This window comes from Zootoca vivipara, chromosome 4 (assembly GCF_963506605.1).
Source record: "Zootoca vivipara chromosome 4, rZooViv1.1, whole genome shotgun sequence".
NCBI lineage: Eukaryota > Metazoa > Chordata > Lepidosauria > Squamata > Lacertidae > Zootoca > Zootoca vivipara.
The window spans coordinates 89,321,029-89,342,178 of NC_083279.1; the positions used below are offsets into that span (position 1 = coordinate 89,321,029).

General features: G+C 46.9%; 1 protein-coding gene across 1 annotated transcript in view; it reads right to left on the minus strand.

Annotated features, from left to right (window-relative positions):
• The window catches only part of TYR (tyrosinase), a 62,613-nt gene that overhangs the window by 26,292 nt on the left and 15,171 nt on the right, over positions 1–21,150 (minus strand). Inside the window, exon 2 of the mRNA XM_035116603.2 lies at positions 10,914–11,130. Within this exon, the coding sequence (XP_034972494.1) occupies positions 10,914–11,130 (217 nt within the window). The remainder of the gene's footprint in view (positions 1–10,913; positions 11,131–21,150) is intronic.

The following is a 21,150-nucleotide window of genomic DNA, read 5'->3' on the forward strand; positions in this document are numbered from 1 at the left end:
ATCATCGCCTGCCAAAGCGCCAGAAAAAAACAGCACAGAAACGGTTAAAAAACCAATCTCTGGCTACCAGCAGCAACAACAACAAAAAAAGGATCCGGGTTTTAACACCGGAGACAAGCTGTAGCGTGAGGAGGAGCAGGAGAACAAATGGGGGGGGGGACAACAACAACAACAACAGCGCGAATGGGCTAATGGGGCGCGTGCCAGCAGTGAGGGCTCTGCATGTCACATCTGACACGCGTGTCATAGGTTCGCCATCACTGGTTTAGGGAAATGAAAGCAATAATGGGGCTAAGGAGGTAGCATTACTCAACCTTCATGAGGCCTGCTGTGACAACTTTGCAAGGCACTGTAGGGACAAAATTGCTCGGATTTGGGCAGATGCAGATGCCACAATTAGAATAAGTCCAGCGAAAGGGTCCAGGAAACTGTCTGTTCCATCCATACAGGATCAGTTTAGATCACTGCAGCCTCAGGATGTGGGCAAACTGCTTGAAGAAGTACGGCCGGCCTCCTGCGTCCGTGACCCTTGCCCATCTTGGCTTCTTAAAAGTAGCCAGATACTGGAAACTTTTGGACGATACCGTGCTGACTTCACAGTTCAGGAAATCCTAGAAACTAGTGTTAAGGGAGAAGCTAACCAATAAAATAAAAAAATAGCAAAAGGCATGAAATTGAACGACACTTTTTCAATAGATTGGCACCCCTTTATTAAGTACACAGCAGCAGAGGAAAGGGTGGGTCCCCTTTAAAGAATTCTCTGGCTGGGATGATTGCACACTGCAATTAAATGTTGCCACACAACTGGCAGTATGATGTAGCGAGATTTGCGTCTCTGGGGGTGGGATCCTGCTATTTCATGGTTTTTCTTTTGTGGTTCTGTTAAAATCGGAAAAGAATACATATTTTAAAAACCCTAGCCTGCTGTACGAAGGGGAAGTTCCTGCATTCGTTGTCCACCCACTTTCACCTTTGGCATGTGGGCGCTGGAAGGGGATGAAGTGTTTGGGCGTGAAGAAGAAGAAAAAAATGGTTTAAAGGTTACCTTAAAGTTGGGTTTCTCAGGCAGCATATTGAAGATAGAGCAGGGAGGCCTGACAGCACTTGAGATAGATTTGTGCTGAGCCATGACAGGCAGAAGGTAGGCGACTCTTTGCAAGCACTGAAGGGCCTGGAGCAGTCGATGTCTCTAATAGCAGGCAGCCAGGCAGAGCTGAGACAGCAGGCTGTACAACTAACTGCGCCATGTGAAGGTTTGAGGAGGACACTGATGGAGGCTGAGGTGCTTAAAAATAGGCTCCGTTTGGGGGATGCATAAAGAGACCGTGCAATTTGAAGGATGTCTGAGCTAGAAGCAGAGAGGTGAGCTCAGAGGTGCCTGCCTGCCTGCCTCCTCTCTTGCTGAGAGTGCCCATTTCCTCTGCCTCTGGATCCAGTCCATATCACCTCCCCGAGGGAAGGAGCACCAACACCAGAGGGGCCTGGCCACCCACATTTTTGTTGTTGTGGGTGCTCAGCCCAGAGGTGGAGCTAGCTGCTGCGACACCCGGAGCGGCGCACAAGCTGTACACCTGGGGGCAGGGCCATGGGGGAAGGGCAAGCGTCCCAAGGGGTGAGCTGCCCATGGGGGGTGGAGTGATCCGCCCGTGGTGGGCTGCTTCCTGGGGGGGGGTGAGGGGAGGGAGCCGGGCCGCTTTGCCAGCAGCCTTCCTCCCTTCCCCCTTCCTTTTGACAGCTCAGGGGAGGCTCCCCCCCCCTGGAACCAGCCTGGAAGTGGGGGGCAACGGTGCGCAACCATACCTGCCAAGTTCCGGCCTGAGAAATAAGGGACTGAACTGGAATTAGCAGACCGGAAGTAGCGCTGCCACCATTTTGGAACTGGGCGGAGCATGCTCAGAAGTGACTTTTGATGCTGCTCTGCCCTGTTCCAAAATGGCCACCGCACCAGAAGTCGCACTGCAGCCATTTTGGAACTGGGCAAAGCAGCATCAAAAGTCGCTTCTGAGCATGCTCCGCCCAGTTCCAAAATGGCCGCCGTGCCAGAATAAACCGGGAAAAAACAAAAAAAAATCTGTTTTTTCGGCTGGGAGCAGCTGGAAAAACGGGGGTTTCCCGGGGAATACGGGAGACTTGGCAGCTATGTGCGCCACCTGCCTGTGACTCCCAAGCCTCCCCCGAGCTGTCAAAATGAAGGAGGAAGGGGGGAAGGCCGCCGGCAAGGTGGGGCAGCTCCGTTCCTTCCCCCGACGGCTCGGGGTAGGCTTGGGAGTCGTGGGCAGTGCGCCAAATGTCACCCCCCTCAGTGATGACACACGGGGTGGCCCACCCCCACTGCCCCCTTCCTCCGCTTGTGGCTCAGCCCTCAGAGCCCGCCGCCTTGTGCCACCACTACTCCCCACTGCTGCTGCTCCCATTCTCCGCCTCATGCCACCTTACCTTCTGGAGGCCCCAAGGGGCCCCACCGAGCCGCCTTGTGGGTGTGGTGGGCCCCATTGGACCTCCTCCTGCCACATGACATCACACACACACACACACACACACGCTGCGTGTGTGGCATCACTGGCTCGTGCCAGGCACCCACAATGCCCTTGCTAGAGGGAGAAGCTAAGGCGAAGGGTGGGCGCTGCTAAATGTTGGTGTCGCACAAGCAGCTCCGCCCCTTCTCAGCCCTTCCCGTCTGGCCATGCCCCCGCGGTGCTGCTCTCGCTGCTGCTGAGGTTGCAGGGAGCCCGGGACAAGGAGGAGGAGGAGGCAGGAAGCAGAGAGCTGCACACAGCAATTGACTGGGCGGGGCGGGTGCCCTCCAACTTCTCTCCTCCAGCAAACCAGATGGGGGGGGCGCTGCAGAGAAAAGAGGCGGTGGGGTGGGTGAGGGGAGAGAAGATGAAAGAGATGTGAGGGTGGGGAGCAGAGAAGGGAGTGGGGAGAAATCCAAGAGCGAAGGAAGGAGGACGACTAGGGGGGGAGATGGAAGCAACGCGAATACGGGAGGTGGGCGAGAGGGAGGGGTGAAGGGGGGTGAAGCCAGAGAGAAAGAAGAGCTGTCCATGGGGGAGGGATGAGCCAAGGCAGGGGCGCTGCGTGGAGCCTCTCCACAGCCTCCCCCTCAGCTGTAGGGCGGTTGAGGGAGAGGTGGTGGGCAGGTACCTAGCGCCAGCCGCTCTACGTTACATTTCTGGACTGAACTAAAAAGTTTTGTGAGCCCATTTTTTTAAATTAAAAAAACCCCTCATATTTTTGTCATGTTGTCACCCCCTCACTGATGACACCCAGGGAGGCCCACACCCCATGCACCCCCCTTCCTATGCCCCTGCGCATAAGGTGCTGCTGAAATTTTAAAGCCCAAAGTCCACAACTGAGGCCTCCTGCGCCTTCGACTGCAGCTCTCATTTGCGTGTGGAGACCTTTTAACCAGGCCTAGAAAAAAATTCAGACAGGACTCAAATTTTTGGTTTGGTTTCTGGCAGAATTTAGGTGACAACTTCATTGATTGCAAATCAAGTGAGTGGTTGCATAGGCTCTGGTTCGACTAGCTCCCTGCAGCCCTGCAGGCAGCGCTGACTCTGGGCACCAACCATAAGTCAGCCTTGGGTGAACACCTGGGACAGAGGCAAGCGGGGAGCCTGCCACGCCTCCCCCAAATGAGCCCTGAACTCTGGCTCAGGGCACAACCCTACACAGGGAAGACCAACCACGAGTCCTTGGATTCCTTCTTAAAGGAATGCCCAACACATAGGGATGGCTAGGCATCCTGCCACCCCTATCAACAAGAACCAGAGCCTATCCGCAACCTTACAAGTTGTGACGATTTGCTACGCGGTAGGCGAAACCCAAGTGGCACCAGCCAATCAGCCAAGTGGGGGAAATTCCTGCCGTTCCCCTGCCCCAACGACAGGGGACACACAACGGCATAGCAAGGTCAAGTGCAAGCCCTAAATATAGGGAGAGGTGGGCAGGTGTTCCAATGCAAAGAGCCCAAAAGAGGAAGCTCAGGGCACGTGCACCAGCTTAAGTAGTGGTCCCTCGAACTGCTTTGACTGGCATCCCGCTAGCCCAATTGCTCCCAAGTTCAAGGGACCACCAATAGGGTGTTGTGGCCGCTCCAATGTTCCCACCCACAACACAAGGCCTGATTGCCAGGTCCCACCGCAACACATTCCCTCTGCTTCGGGAGGACCCTATTTATCGCTACATCCCCACACAGATTCCCAACGTTTGGTAGGCCTCTGGACATAAAAGCATAACAACAGCACCCTCCAGTTTACCAAGCAGGAAATCGCCGTGGCTTATACACCTTTCAGCTTGCTCTGCAACGAGAGATGGGTTTCAATCCTGGGGAGATAAATCTCTTAAGAGGATCAGAAAACTTAAGGGGTAATGGAAAGCTGGCACGGAAAATAAATGTGTCTGCTCCTCCATGAAAACAAAAGTTTTAAATGCAATTATTGCCTCGCCACAGCCTAAATCCCTGACTCCAAGGCAGTAGGTCAAATCTCTTTTCCATTATCTGCTGTACATGTTGATGTTATATATTATAAGCCCTATTATTTAAGTGCCGGCAGAGACAGATTGTAAGTTTCCTTTTCATTCTGGGGCACTCGCCTCCGCCTGTTGTCTGTGCCACCACAACCTAGAAAGCTTTAGGTTTCGATGGATTTCAAGAACGGGGTAATTCACAAATCTCACTGCAGGGAAGAGTGCATTTGGAAAATAAGCTACACAGAAGCAGAGAGGCTGCGAATTTCTTTTCAATGTCAAAAAAGGAGAGGTGTTTTGAGTCCATGATGTCTGAAAGAACTGCTTTAAATGTGCACATATCTCACCCATAAGATGTATGGCTTTTTCCACTTCACTAGACAAATAGCAGCTTTGCACAGGGATTTTATATGGGAAAATAGAATGGAGTCGTAGTTATTATTATTCTGTTATTATTCTATTATTTTAAGACAAGTGTACCTTATTATTTTATTTTATTTCTAGTAGCCAGCCTTTCTAACAAATATTCAGCTAAATTGTTGACATTTTCAAAATTTGCATATGTGTCATTTTTATCTGTTAAAAAGATGAACCGTTATTCCTTCGGCCTGGGGAAATGGTGTATTTGAGATTTATGACATTTGGTAGTGTATCTTCACCATAAGGTTCCCATGCAGGTTACCACAATCAAGTTAACCCTTCCCCATCCAGCTATGGATGGATGGATCTGTTGTTTTGGTGCCTCTCTGGTTCTCGTTTTTCCAGTTTTAAATTCACTTTGCCACTTTTCCACATCAGTATGTAATTATTATTGCCCCATCCCACCCCACCCCAGTCACTGAGTGGTGAGAGATTCCAGGGGTTAAAACTCTTGCCCAGAGTCTGGCTTGCTTGGAACGAAGATCAGCATTTGGGTATGTTGCTTTCACTAACGTATGTATTGTTTTGCACACTTTCCCCTTTTATAAGTGTGCCCTTTTTATACACACTTTCCCCTGTTCTGTGCATTTTTACGTACACTTTGCCCTGTTTTATCCATTTTCGTACCCATTGCTTGGTTGGGCAACAGCATTGCAAAAAATTTTTTGGGGGGTTGACTTTCAAAGAAGAATTGTTCTGGCTCACATTTTGGTTCAAAAAGTGAAAATTAGGTAGTTTCTTATTAAAATGCATGCAAAAGTTGAGTTTCTTTCCCATCCCTAATACATACCTGCCAAGTTCCTCTCTGAAAAATAAGGGACCAGACCGAAAGTAGCATACCGGAAGTAACACGACAGCCATTTTGGAACTGGGCGGAGCATGCTCAGAAGTGACTTTTGATGCTGCTGTGCCCAGTTCCAAAATGGCCACCGCACCAGAAGTCGTGCTGCAGCCATTTTGGAACTGGGCGGAGCAGAAAAGTCGCTTCTGAGCATGCTCCACCCAGTTCCAAAATGGCCACCGCACCAGAATAAACAGGGAAAAAACAAAAAAAATCCGTTTTTTCGGCTGGGGACAGCCGGAAAAACGGGCGTTTTCCGGGGAAAACGGGAGACTTGGCAGCTATGCCCTAATAATCACAACAGGGAATATAAGGAATTCCCTTTTGTACTTGGTGCCCCTGGTAACATTGCTGGTGGGTTTTGAGGTGTCCTTGAAAGCATTTAACTTTGACTGGATTTGAATCTAAGCATGTAACTGGGAAAAGAAGGAGTAAAACATTTGATAATCTATAATGAAGGGGTAAGATTATTTATGTTTACACCTACGGGCAGAGCTTACCATGCCTTGTGGGAGACAAATTATAAACATAAATTGTACAGTTGTATAACAAACTGAGAAGGATCCAAGGAGTTTAGAATTATTGCCAGCTTTGTTTTTTTTTTTAAGAAAACTTAAAAATATTGGGGCATGAATGGAAACTGAAGGGTATAAATAGCAGTATCCCAGTTAAGCTTATGGGATGGGCTTGCTCCGTAAGCTAATATTTCAAGGTGTTCATAAGGTGGAGATGTCACATTGGCAACAGACGGGGCAGCGTGATCAACATTTGGCAAGCAATGCAAACAAAAAACACATTGAAGTAGATTGTGCAATAAAAATGCACTTTTAGGTAATTCACATGCAGTGACCATAAATCAGACCAGCACATCTTGTGAACCACCAGGGTAAATGAAGCCCACCAGCCTTATCATGGTTTAGCAGGTACTGCACAACCCACCATTTCTGAAGTCCCAGTTGTGAGAAATACGAAATCAGTCCATTTCCTGGTAGGCTTTCATACACAGGCAGTCAGTTCCATTCAGCTTAGCTGCAGGTTGTACAGGCCTGAACATGCATATGCTGCAGATCTTTGCTGAACTTTTCCCTTTCAGCTCTGGGGAGATGAGCAAACATTTTCATGAAGTTGCTCCAATGCACCTTTCCCACCAATTCTGGCAACTCTTTCGCAGCCTGGTTGAGAGTGGGAGCCCTCAGCTGCTGGCAGGTGTCGTTCTTTTCTCTCTACATTCCTGTCAGGAGTATGGGCAGGAGTCAGGCTCTGGGGCCTGTAGTGCTTTGCAGGACTGGGGCCTGCCTCAGCTTGTGCTGGAGAAGCAAGGAGTGGCCACTCAGGTGAAGACCTCAGCTTGTGCTGGAGAGGCAAGGAGTGGTCACTTAGGTGAGGCCACTTGATACCTCACTGAACCTGGTGGCAGGAGCTGGGAGGGATAAAAGCTCAGCATTTCCCTTCAGCTCTTTGCCACAGCAACGCTATCCCTGCCTGGTTGCCTTTGGCCTCTTGTTCCTTGGACCCTTGCCTTGCCGACGCCTTGATCCTCGACCCTTTGCCCCTTGCCTTGCCGACACCTTGATCCTTGACCCTTGGACCTTTGCCTTGCCAACGCCTTGCTCCTTCACTCCCAGACCTTGGCCTCTGCCTTGCTCCTTGACCCTGTGACTGCCTGCTGCTGGACCCTCAGCCCTGCACCTGTTCCTGCTTCTACACCACCATCTTGCCTCTGGTCCTGACGTCCTCAGCCAGGGCTTCAACCACCCACCGACCGGACCGTGACAATTCCTCCATAGTGAAGGCAAGAAGCACTGTCCTCACTCTGATTTGGCTTCATGATGGTATCACATGACATCAGCAGTGATGGTCAAGGCTTCCTGCCCTCACCCTGGAGCTTTGTAAGGAGGAGGGGGAAGGATTACAGTGGCATCTGCCAACAACTGGAAGCACAGTCATCATAGTTCCCACACACTGGTTGCATCTTTACCCATCAGATTGCCAAGATGCACTTTCACAATTGTGTATGTTTCGAAAGGAACGGCAAACTTGCATGTGTGTCTACAGTTTGTCTCAACACAAACATTAATATGATGCTCGGAAAAATCCATGAACGTTCCACGTCACAGAAGCCTACAATAGAATCAAACAGCTCAAACGTTCAGGAAATTCCTCCTAATGTGTAGTCCAATCCATTGATTCAGGTCCTATCATGGAGCAACAGGAGACAAATCTATAATGCTGCAATTACACCACTGTATCCAATGATCTATGGGATGTATCATCACTGAAGCAGTCAAGTACAACATTTTCCTGATGCCTAGAGTGGAGACACAGGGGAATGTGGCTCCAGACAGGGAGGACTTCCTGTAATACCTCTTCTGGAGCCAGTGTGGTGTAGTGGTTAAGAGCGGTAGACTCGTAATCTGGGGAACCGGGTTCGCGTCTCCGCTCTTCCACATGCAGCTGCTGGGTGACCTTGGGCTAGTCACACTTCTCTGAAGTCTCTCAGCCCCACTCACCTCACAGAGTGTTTGTTGTGGGGGAGGAAGGGAAAAGGAGATTCTTAGCTGCTTTGAGACTCCTTCGGGTAGTGATAAAGCGGGATATCAAATCCAAACTACTACTCCTCCTTCTCCTTCTCCTTCTCCTTCTCCTTCTCCTTCTCCTTCTCCTTCTCCTTCTCCTCCTCCTCCTCCTCCTCCTCCTCCTCCTCCTCCTCCTCCTCCTCCTCCTTCTTCTTCTTCTTCTTCTTCTTCTTCTTCTTCTTCTTCTTCTTCTTCTTCTTCTTCTTCTTCCTCCTCCTCCTCCTCCTCCTCCTCCTCCTCCTCCTCCTCCCCCCCTTGTGTGTGACCAGGTAGATGGGCGTGACCCTAGCAGACCCTGTTAAAGGGCAAGCCACACAGTCATCTTCCCTTTTTCCATTTTCTCTTTTTGGAGTCCTCTTCTGGCTCTTATTCAGCACATGGCTCATCCTTACAGAGGATGGAAGCCACAAGGTAGAAAGTCCAAGGCATAGCTCAGCCTTCAGTACTAACGGCAGCTTGGGTACTGGGATGTGAAACAGTAGCATCAAGCATGTGTTCTTGTGATCAACACCCTTCCCCCTTGACAATATACTGAATGTAGTTACTTCTTGATGTAGTCCTGAAATTCTAAGGCTAAGATTAGAAAACGGTTTATGTTTCTCAAACAGTGCCCGTTCAACGCCCACCTCAAGCCACTTAGGACGTCACTTTTTTGGACTGTAAGGACATTTTCATAAGGCATGAAATCCCTGTTGTTAAGAGGAGCTAGAACTAAGGAAGGCTCAGAATCCAGCTGAGAGTACTCAAAGCGTTAGGCGTACTTGAAGTAGCATTTTGAATCTCAGCCTCTGAATACATTCTTGCCAGTTGTGATTCTTACATGGCTACTGCTTGGTCATGATCTACGGCCTCTTATGCAGCTGCATGAAGATGTTTCAATTTGTGCAGGAGGAACCGTGGCATCGGTTATTTGGGCAATTATACCCCATGAAATCAGAGCAATATGTTTCTGGTTTACAGGCTTCCTTGTACAATTAATTACCAGGACGCATTGGGTGGATCCAGAGATCCACAAGTGGAAGGTTTTCACATAGCACAGACTTGGCATGCAACTAAGACATTAGATGATATATCTTAATCAGCCAAGATATAAGCAAGCCTTTTGCCCATGTATACAACCCTTTTGCTCCTCCATCACAGTGTGGCTTCGTTCAACCAAGATGTCTCTACTTAACCATCACTTTGCATTTTGTCAGAAATGGTTTCCAGTTTCAGAGCGAGCCAGGATCTTTACACCAGCTCTATTTGCCCATAGCATGGGCTTTAGCTTGCATTGTGAGAAGAATGGGAGGCAAGCACACCAAACAAACAAACCCCTTGTTTTTCCTCTTAACTTCACCAGTGCCATCACTTAGTTTTTCTCAGGTCGCCTCCACTAAACACCCCTTAAACCATCTGGATTTCAATGGGCCCAACCGGCTCCCAATACTAGGTAGAGTAATACTGCGGATGTGGAGTACATAAAATGGCTTCAGACCAATTCATGCCCCCCACCAAAAATAAGCTTTTACCATAGCTGTCAAGTTTTCCCTTTTCTCACAAGGAAGCCTATTCAGCATAAGGGAATTTCCCTTAAAAAAGGGGAGAACTTGACAGCTATGCTTGTACTGAAGGATTTAATAAGGTAACTTTTATGATACAATAGTTTTAGGAAGGGAAGTTAATTTTACAGTTTGAGTAATTACTCATAAGATTGAATTAGAAAACTCAACAGTGAAAAAATGCATTCAGCTATAATTTTTCTAGACTGCTTCCTTAACCAAACCAATTATCAATTTGCATCCATCAGTTCAGCTTCTGGGTCCATGGTCCTCTCCTGGTTTCTTCCTCCTGCAGTGCCCAGCAATTCTCTAACACTTCCCAGTACAGTGGTACCTCTACTTACGAATTTAATGCGTTCCAAACGCACATTTGTAAGCCGAAAAAAATTGTAAATCGAATCGAATCCCATAGGAATGCATTGGGAGAAAAAATTCGTAAGTAGAAGCAACCCTATCTAAAAATTGGTAAGTAGAAAAAATCCTATCTAAACCACATCCAAGATGGCGGACAGAGCTCCATTTGTAAGTAGAAACATTCGTAAGTAGAGTTATTCGTAAGTAGAGGTACCACTGTATTTCCATTCTTTTAAAGTATATCAGCCCCTTTCCTCTCTGGCAGATTTCTAACTCCAACTCTTCAAGTTTCTGACTATACAACCTTGTCATTAGGCACTTATTTACTAGCTTAACCAATCTTCATCCTAGCCTTTAGCCAGTCAGGAAAAGGATAGAGTTAGGTTTTTATTGCTCCTTAACAGGCAGGTTCCTAGGACGAACCTTTGACCTTCTTCTGAACTACTTCCTGAGCAAAGCATACCCTTCTGCTTTGAACCTTCCAGTATACTTGAGCCTTCTGCGCACCAAAACCAACCATTTTACAAACAAAACCCCGATACAAAATGTCTATTCTTTCACACAAGGATCTTGCACTAAATCGGGAAAATCCCTTCCTGAAAAAGAAGAGCTCCTCTGAAGTCAACCTTGACAGCTTTATTATTGTAATATTTGTGCACACAACTGTCTGTCACACAATAGGAAGGAGAAAGAAAAATGGTTTACCTTCCAAAGTATTCCTGAAGCTGAAATTGGCCATTTTGTCCATGGTCCCAGCTTCATATTGGGTCAGGCTTAAGCAGAACTCGACCTCTTCTGAAGATGGAAGCCTGGGGGTTCTCCCTTTGTCGTGGTTCCCAGGATTTCGAAGCACCGGACCTTCGTTGGTGCCATTGCAGAGCTCCTGGCGGCTGTTGTACTCTTCTGATCGGCTGCAAATCACCTATGAGATACACATATAGTATTGCAACCAGTGCATTGAGAAGTAAGGTTGCTTTTAGAAGTTCCGATGCCCCATTTCAGTTAAGGAGATTTGTGCATGTAAGCAAAGCTACCCAAACATTATATACTGGATCTGTGGGCCAAAAAATCAGATCCCGGTCAAAGTATGAATGCTATCCATTTGCACCAAATTTATTCGATTTGTAACCCAACTTTTGAAGACATTGTGATTGACAAATAGTGTAGGACAGGAACAGTATAGGAATGATGCCCCGCATACAATAGTCCCCCAAGGTGCCTGCATCCAGCATTGAATGTACACTGCATGCAAGTGAGTACACTTTCTTAAATGCATATTATGGACAAACCTAATGGGAATTGTAGGCTGCAGATTACCAGGCTTAATTTATTGAGAGGATATTTGGCGTATAATCCATACCTGCATTTACCAAGGAGATCGGGGGAGAGACTGGAGGAGAAAAAAAAAGAATAAACTGCATACATGAGAGCCATTTTCACATATCTAAATGACTGTGACATGGAAGATGGAGCAAGCTTGTTTTCTCCTGCTCTGGAGGATAGGACTCGAACCAATAGCTTCGAGTTGCAAGAAAGGAGATTCCAATTAAAGATCAGGAAGGACTTTCTGATGGCTAGAAGTAAGAGCTGTTTGGCAGTAGAATCGACTCCCTCGGAAAGTGGTGGGCTCTCCTTCATTGGAGATTTTTAAGGGGAGGTTGGCTGGCCATCTGTCTTGGATGCTTTAGTTGAGATTCCAGCATTTCAGGGGGTTGGACTCGATGACCCTTGGAGGTCCCTTCCAACACTATGATTCTATGCACGGGACTAGACCTGTGGCCAATATAATTCAATTCCCCTTATCTGCCGTTGACCATCACCAGATGCTTCCACCGACATGCAAGAACCTCAGGACAGGCAGATGTGAGATAATCTACTCTTTTAAAATCTCACCATAATCCGTATTCAGTCAGAGGTTTTAGCTCTGAAGCAGGAGAATTCTTAATTCCTTCTCAAAGTGCATCATTACACAGCTTGGTTCTGCCCCTCCCCCCCTTTCACCAATATGGATCTCCAATCCCTGCTGGAATCTGACAGAGTTGTTAGCTTTTGTTTCACCATGGAAACACATTCTGCTGTTTCATTACGCATGAAGCGAAAGGGCATTTCCTTCGATCAGATTCGAAATCTGCGACTTTTTCGACCACAACAAGGATCCACTTGTCCTTCCCATAACTTCCAGCCATGACACATGAAGGAACATGTGGAATTTTGTTAAAGAAGTAATTCTTAAAACACCTGCAATTCTCAAGGTGGGTTAGTTCATGTCCTAGTATGATGATCATCTCTTTGAAATTCTGTTTTATTCACCCGCAACAAAGGAGATACTTAGACACTGGAAACTGAATGAACAAATGACGATGGACCAGAGGCCATCTCACACGTTAACTCAGAAATGGAGGGGGCTAGGGTGGGCACATCTGAACAACAGACAGGTGCAAAAAAATTCATGACCCACTGGATATAAACCTAAATGTCCCTAATCGTATCCTACATTAAAGCTCAGAACTGAACAAGTGTGAATCGAACCTAACAGAGCTGATTTCTTTCATACATGGCGTCTACTTATCCATGGTGGTGCAATGGGGCTGTCCAGAGGTGGGGCAGTTACTCCCCATAGGTGGAGGGTGCAGTTTCAATCTCACCTGCCAGGCCACCATATCTGATACATGGGGATACATGCATCCAACTACAGAATCCTTATGTATCGTGTCTCAACTGCGACAGTTGCATTCAGAATTAGAGCTGTACCTATTTTTAAACCCCCTGAGGTTCTGACTGTGGACATGCCCACAAGGTATGAATAGATATGGCAGGTAGCTAATTGTTTTTGCCAGAAGCCGAACTGCAGCAGAGCAGATACAGCGCTGCATATGCTGAATACATGTCCAGACACTCCAAGTGTCCCTATTTTCCAGGGACAGAAGCCATCCTGGTTTCTGATTTGATCCTGGCATGTTCCACATTTCCTTAGGACAGTGATGGCGGACCTATGACACGCGTGTCAGACGTGATGTGCAGAGCCCTCACTGCTGCCACACGCCCCATCGGCCCATTCATGCTGTTGTTGTTGTCCCCCCCCCCATTTGTTCTCCCGCTCCTCCTCACGCTACAGCTTGTCTCCTCTGTTAAAACCCGGATCCTGTTGTTGTTGTTGTTAGCCAGAGATTGGTTTTTAACCCTTTTGTGCTGTTTTTTTCTGGCGCTTTGGCAGACAGTGATTGGGTGTAACGGCGTTCATTTTTTAAACCGTTCTGTGCTGGGGTTTTTTAGCGCTTTGGCAGACTATGTCGGTGCTGCGTGTTAGTTCCAGCAAAGGTATTATTCGTCATTTATTTCTGTTCTCTTCCCTCCCCCCCAAAAGCGCAGCAGCATTGGGGCACCCCCCCAAAAAAAGCAAAGCAACTTTCCCCCCCAAAAAACCCTCCAAAAACTTTGGTCAGTGAAATATGGGCCAAGTCCAGTTTGCCAAAGATTTTTGACCCAGCCAGGGTGGCGAGGACATGGCTGACCACTGGCACTGGGTATGCATGGGCCGTGAGAGCCTTGTTTATGGTGCATTTGTAGTCTGCACAGATGCGGACCGAACCGTTAGGCTTGACGGGTGTGACAATTGGAGTTTCCCAGGGGGCGTTGGGCACCGGCTCCAGCACTCCTTGCTCCACGAGCCGGTCCAATTCCTCGTCTATGCGGGGTTTCAGGGCGAACGGGACCCGGCGGGCCTTGTGCCTGATGGGTCGTACAGCGGGGTCTAGCTGTAGGGCAATGGGGGGTCCTGTATATCGTCCCAATGCCCCATCGAAAACCCCTGGAAACTCTTTGCATATGGCGTCCACGTCCACTTGTAAGCTAGTGCGGTTCACCCCGGTAACGGCTAGCCCCAGAGGTCCAAACCATGCCAGTCCCAGTAAGCTAACGTAGGGGCCCTTAACTACCAGCAAGTCCAATTGTTGCTTTCGCCCTCGATATTGCACCCTGAAGGTCCCCACCCCCATTGTAGGGACCTTACGTTTCTGGAAGTCCCGGAGGGTGAATGGGGCCGGCCTTAGTTTGGGACCCCCATTAGGGCACAGTTCCCTTAATGTTCGGGCCGAGATTATGGATAGAGTTGAACCCGTGTCCAACTCCATGCGGCATGGGGCTCCCTCTATCTGTACCTCTATATAAATTTTCTCTGTGCTGGGATGGGGCAACTGGAATACCTGGTAGTCCGTGATCTCCGTCGAGTTGCCTTGGTGCATGGTGCCGTGTGACCTGGGGCTCCTGGGTCGGTCATCTGATGCTTGTCGACGGGTGAGTCGAGCCCGACACACCCGGGCGATGTGTCCCAATTTTCTGCACTGCCTGCACTCTGCGTTGCGGAAACGACAGGTCCTCCTCTCGTGGTTCTCCCCGCAGCTTGCACAGTTCCCTCCTTCTCGTCGAGGCTGCTGTGGTGTGTGTGCTGCTTGAGTGCGCCGCTGTACTCGGTGTACTTCCTCCCTGTCAGATTCGGATTCGTCGGTGAGGTCTTCGTGGTAGACCCTCGGTTGGGATGGCGGGGCCGGTCGTGCCTCTTGCGTTGACCTCTCGGCGGCTTCGGTTGCCAGGGCTTCCTCCAGAGCAATCTGGAACGTGAGGTCTTTTTTGGCGTAGAGGCGTCGTTGCAACATCTCGTCCCTCAGGCCACCGACGAGGCGGTCACGAAGCATGTTCTCCAACTCTGAGAAGTTGCATAACCGGGCGGCTTGGCGGAGGGAGGTCACAAACCCAGTTATGGTTTCCCCCGGGGCTTGCCGCTTTGCGTAGAAGGCATTTCGGCAAGCTACCACCGAGGGCTGTGGTGAAAAGTGCTCCTTCAGCCGTTCCATTATTGTTTTGTAAGAGACGGTAGCGACATCTCTAGGTGCCAGGAGAGCCCGGGCGACTTCAAACGTCTCCTCTCCACAGACGCTGAAGAATGTCGCCCTCTTCATGGCATCGTTGGTGACTTCTTTCGCTTGCAGGAGGAAGTTGAAACGGGCGGCGTACCCTTCCCAGTCTCCTGATGCTGGTTTGAATGGCAAGAAGCTGCTGTCGGTTGCCATTCTGGGTTCCTTGGGTCCTGGAGCTGAAGCCTGGATGCACGGTGCGATGCAGCGGTGCAGCAGGTGGCGGTGCTGCGGTGCAGTGCGTGGTGGCGGTCAGCTCAGCAGGATCCCATCCTCGTCGCCAGTGAAATATACTCGGAGTCGAGAGTGAATTTCATGCTCTTTATTCAGCTCATATTCATCCAGGAGAAGAAGAGAAGACGAATGGCTCTTTTCCCAAAACCATCTGCTTATATACATTATTTACACAATGGGCCTTGCGTGATTGGCTACTTCAGGGCTACACCTGTGGGCCAATTATATTGTGGATTGACTTCTGCCTGCAGCCTGATTGGCTGCTCCTACAGGCCAATCAGGTAGCAGATTCACTTCTGCCAGCCGCCTGATTGGCTGCTCCAGCAGGCCAATCAGGTTGCGGATTCACTTCCACCTGGAGTTGGATTGGGTAGCTCCCGCTGATTCTGAATCCTATTGTTCTAGGATTCAGCTCAGTACATAACAGTCAGCATCTCCCCCCCAAAAAAGCTCCACAACTCTGGGCACTTTGTGATAAATAAGGGGTTTTTGGTTTGGTTTGGTTAAATAATTAGTTTTTAGTTTTTTAAATACAGTTATATATTACAATTATACATTTTTTGTTATTTAAACTATAAATATCACGAAATTATGGTTTCTTTCTCGAAGTGACACACCACCTGAGTTATGCTCGGTTTTTGGGCGAATTTTGACACACCAAGCTCAAAAGGTTGCCCATCACTGCCTTAGGATGTTCCTATTTCATAGGAGAAATGTTGGAGGGTATGGAGTATGTGACCCCCCAAGACAAAGAAGACACCTGAAAGCAGCCCTGTGTAGTTTTATTATATATGTTGGAAGCTGCTGAGAGTGGCTGGGGTAACCCAATCAGATGGGCAGGGTATAAATTTAAAAAATTATGTCGATGGTGGTGGTGATGATGATGGAATAGGACGTCCCTATTTTTATCCCAGAAATGATGGAGGATTTGTAATTGGCTGCCATTACATCCTGGGCTATGATTAAAGTGCTGTTTTTTTTTTGCAGATAAAGCCCTATACAGTTTGGGACCAGGAAGCCTGAAAGATCCTCACTTCTTATGCACCCGGTCGACTGCTGCACTCTACCAGGAGATCCACAATGTAGGAATCAAGCCTTGAGTGTGGTGGCTTCTACCTTTTGGAATATTAGACAGGCACAGTCCCTGTTATTTTCCTGGTGCCTACTGAAGACCTTCCTCTTTCAAACAGCCTTTTTTGGGGGATAGAGAAACAATGTGAATCTAAACTGGAATTGTTTTTAAGATGTTTTAATGGTTCATCATTTTTTGTTTTCTGCACTGGGCTCCGTTGGAAGGAAGGGCAGGATATAAATTTTAAAAAGTCAATAAATCAATAAAATAAGTGCAAAGAATATCAATTTCCCCCTCCTTCTGCACTCACAACCCCTGCTATGATCGTGGGTTTATGTAACACATAGTGTATATGAAAATAACTATCTTCCTGCCGCTGCGAGATATTTTCCTATCACATCTACTTGTGATTGAAAATGATGTCTTGTGGGTTTTTAGTGTCTTAGAAGACAGAAACAAGATTCAAGATGATCTTGACAGGTTGAGAAACTGGGCCAAAAGCTAAGAGAAATGAATTTCAGTAGAGGCAAATGTTAAGTTTTGCATTTAGGTGGGTGTGTGGTGGTGCTGAGGAATTAGATATACAAATATAGGATGGTTGAAGCTTGGCTTCACAGCAGTGTTTGTGAAAAGGAATGCAGGGGTTTTGGTAGACGACAAGCCAAGCGTGAATTAGCAGTGGCAAAAGAGCTCGTGCAATTCTAGGTTGCATCAACAGAAATATTTTACTTTATTCAATGTTAGCCCCACTCAGAGTTGACAAAGGAAGTTGGAGAATTCTAGTGGAAGCAAAAGTGGACATTGCCAGTGTTCACTTATTCGTCCCATTTCTGGAATAGAAATCAGTCCAACAATTAATGGTTGTCATACGTGGTTGTGGTTGTTTTCAGTCCAAAAATGATGCACAATTGATTACTCCCCACCCCCAATTTAAATCACAGTTCCTTTGCACTGAAATAGAGGCCATATACATTAAGATGAAAGGCATACATTTTATGAGATATGCATAACTTACATATAGTACTCATTTTAGGTTAAATAGCAGACAGTGAGATGGAAAACGTAATATTCAGCAGGCACTGAACTGCAGCGGAACGGAAACACTGTAAATATAGTTGAGCCTACCCTGCGTGGGGACTACCATTGGATGCAACCCACAGTGACCTGATAATGAAATTTCACATTGAGAACTGTGTCCAGTTCTGCACACTGGGTAAGGTGGATAGAGAGTTGTTTTTCTGCAGTTTTCATAATACCAGGACACACGGACCTCCAATGAAGCTGAATTTTGGAAGATTCAGGACAGGCAGAAGAAAGTACATCTTGACACAGTGATAGTTAAACTATGGAACTTGCTCTCACAGGATGTAATGATAACCACCAACTTGGATGATGTTAAAAGAAAATTGACGGAGGAAAAGAGTTTCAACAGCTGCTAACCCTGATGGCCTTGTTCTGCCTCAGCTGTCAGAGGCTGTAATGTTTCTGAATCCCATGGGGGGCGGAGGGGAAAGGGACTCAGTTCCCATTTTGGGGCTTCCCAGAGGCAACTGGTTGGCCACTGTGAGCACAGTGGACTGGACAAGAAGGGCCTGAACCAGTAGGTCTCTTCTTATGTTCTTAGAAATCATGACATTGGAACTCAGGGTGGTATTCAACTACGCTTTAGTCAGAGCAGACCCACTGAAATGAACGGGTCGAATGTCATCATGTCCGTTCATGTCAATGTTGAAGTCAGAGTAGCGAAATCGCAGCTAAGAAGCTCAAATGACTGAAACCCTTCTTTAGACATTAAGCCAATGTCCAGACTTTAGCATTCAAAAACTTTACTTGCAGAAACTTATTGTTATGGATGAATTAAAACATAATGTTTATTTACACACACACACACACACCATAGCTGCCAAGTACCCCGTTTTCCCCGGGAAACCCCCGTTTTTACTTACCTTTTCCCGGTGGTCCCCCGTATCACTTCGTCTCCCGTTTTTCTCCGTTATTTTCTCCTGCCAGCGGCCATTTTTTTTCTTTCCAATTTGCCCTTCTATGGGCATCAAAAATGGCTGCCGCCGGCTTTAAAAGTCGCATCTACGCATGTCTGGAAGTGCATAGATGCAACTTCCGGTGTCGGCGGCGGCCATTTTTGGTGCCCATAGAAGGGCAAAGTGACACCGGAAGATACATCGATGCAACTTCCGGTGGCACAAGGCTGCCGGTCCCAGATTCTGCAGTCCGGGACTCGGAAGGGAAGACACACACACACACACACACACACATATTTAAAAAATTGTCCAGTTGCACCTTAGAGACCAACTAAGTTTGTTCTGCTAACTGGAAGGACAGATCATGAAGCTGAGGCTCCAATACTTTGGCCACATCATGAGAAGAGAAGACTCCCTGGAAAAGACCCTGATGTTGGGAAAGATTGAGGGCACAAGGAGAAGGGGACGACAGAGGACGAGATGGTTGGACAGTGTTCTCGAAGCTACCAACATGAGTCTGACCAAACTGCGGGAGGCGGTGCAAGACAGGAGTGCCTGGCGTGCTATGGTCCATGGGGTCACGAAGAGTCGGACACGACTAAACGACTAAACAACAACAACAAGTTTGTTCTTGGTATGAGCTTTCATGCACACTAAGAACAAACTTAGTTGGTCTCCAAAGTGCTACTGGACATTATACATATATATATATATATATATATATATATATATATATATATATATATGTATGTATATATGTATATGTATATATATTTCTACTGTGTCAGACCAACACGGCTACCTTCCTGAATCTATAATATTTACAGTCACATGGGCTTATGGTTTCTTCTTCTAACTTCCAAACAACTGTATTTTCCTGTTTCCAGAGCTCAGCACTTTCAGCCTTCTGTATCTCAGTTAGGTCCTGCCTTGCAGCTCCTAGGTGAGGGTTTCTAATTTTATCTTCTCCTGCAGCTTTGCTCTCTTTCTTCCAAGCAGAGAAGAAGCACTCTGACACTCTGTTCAACTTAGCAGTGTTCACAGTGGATTCTAAAACACAGTCATCTTGCTTCACATAAAATGGCGTCTCTCCTTCACTAGATACCTCCCATGTGACCAATGTTAGCCAATCACATGAGAACTGCTAAAGAACTCTCTGGAATTCAGTTACCAACCAATCAAATTTAAATACATGGTAATACATACAAGCATTTGCAATTTTGGTGAGTAACTTGAGTAAAACATAACTGATTACCTATTTACTCAGTGGGAGAGCACATGTTTTGCATGGGAGAAAGTCATAGGTTCAATTGTTGATGTCTGCAAGCAGAGGTGGGGAAGACTCCTGCTTTGAGAGCCTCTTCCTCTCAATGTCTGCTGAGGTAGATGGACCAGCGATCTGACTCTGGTATATAATGCAGCATCCTTTGTTCCTGTTACAGTGTCACTGTCAGAATCCATGCAGGAAAGCAATTCAAAATCTGGCCTTTGATTCATGTTGGTATGACAACAGTGTTTCTCCCCAGCAAGTCTCCGTACCTCCAAAGAAACGCCCACCCTGACTTCTATTCTAACCTTCCTATAACCATGTTTTCTTCTCTATAAATAAAGTATAGGTATGCAAACATTTCGCACCCATCTAAAGGCATTCAACAAATGTATGAAATCAATTCTAATTTTACGGCTGCCAATGGTCCCCTAGCATTCAATACCTTTGTTCATTCAGATTGCAGGGGAAGCAGAGCATATTGTGGAACATTATCTCGGAATCTGTCATTTTCAAAAGAGTGTGAATGAGAACAATCTTTAGCCTTGTTCAGGAATTTGCCGGACCATACGAGAGTTTAGAATGTGGAAGTGTGTGAGATTGGAAATAAAGTGTTGGGAATACAGCAGGGGGGGGGAAGGGTTCAGCAAAATTTAGATTGGGACAGAGCAGGAGTGGGGTGAGGGGGAATTGTATTAATTTTTATTGGTTGATAAAAAAAAATGGTCTGAATTTGGAATGTATTAAGGAGCTGGCTGAAATCTCTGGAGACACCGATTCCAAGGAAAGGGGGTAGACTTAGTTTTGTGGGTGGGAATAAAAAGGGGGTAAAAGAGTTTGTTAATTAACTTTGAACATTTTTGGGTGAAAGGGTAGAGAATATTGGGTAATAAAGGCAATGTGAAGTATGAAGAGTTAATGGTTAAAAAGAAGTTATAATTTGGAAGAAAGAATGTGAGTTTTGAGTTGGCAACTGCAACAATTAGTGAATTATTGAGAACTCAGGAAGGGGGGATGAGGAAGTCCGAAATGTTTAGACTTAGAGTTGAAAAGTATGATTATTAATGTGGGTATTTTTCTTTTATAAGTGAAGAACATTGAAGAAACAAGATCTGATGATATTGTTTTATATTTCTGTATTTTTCTTTATGTAAAATCCAATAAAAATAATTTTTTAAAAAATAGAATGTGGAGGTGTGGCAGGGGTGTGCACACAAGCAGCAACCCCAATGTACCTGGGCATTGGGGGTTTCTTTGCAGATCTTCATACGTTCAGCCCAAAGTCTGAAATGGTTTCTAAGCATGTTTTGTTGAGTAAGGCTAAGATGGAGTTCTCCATCTCAGGGAAGCCATTAAGACTTTGTACACACCATACTGTAAAAACACATGACTTCTCTCAAAGGATAATGGGAACTGTAGTTTGCTAAGGGGGATGTGAATGGTTGCACCATGGGGATAAAACTGCAGTTCCCATGATTCT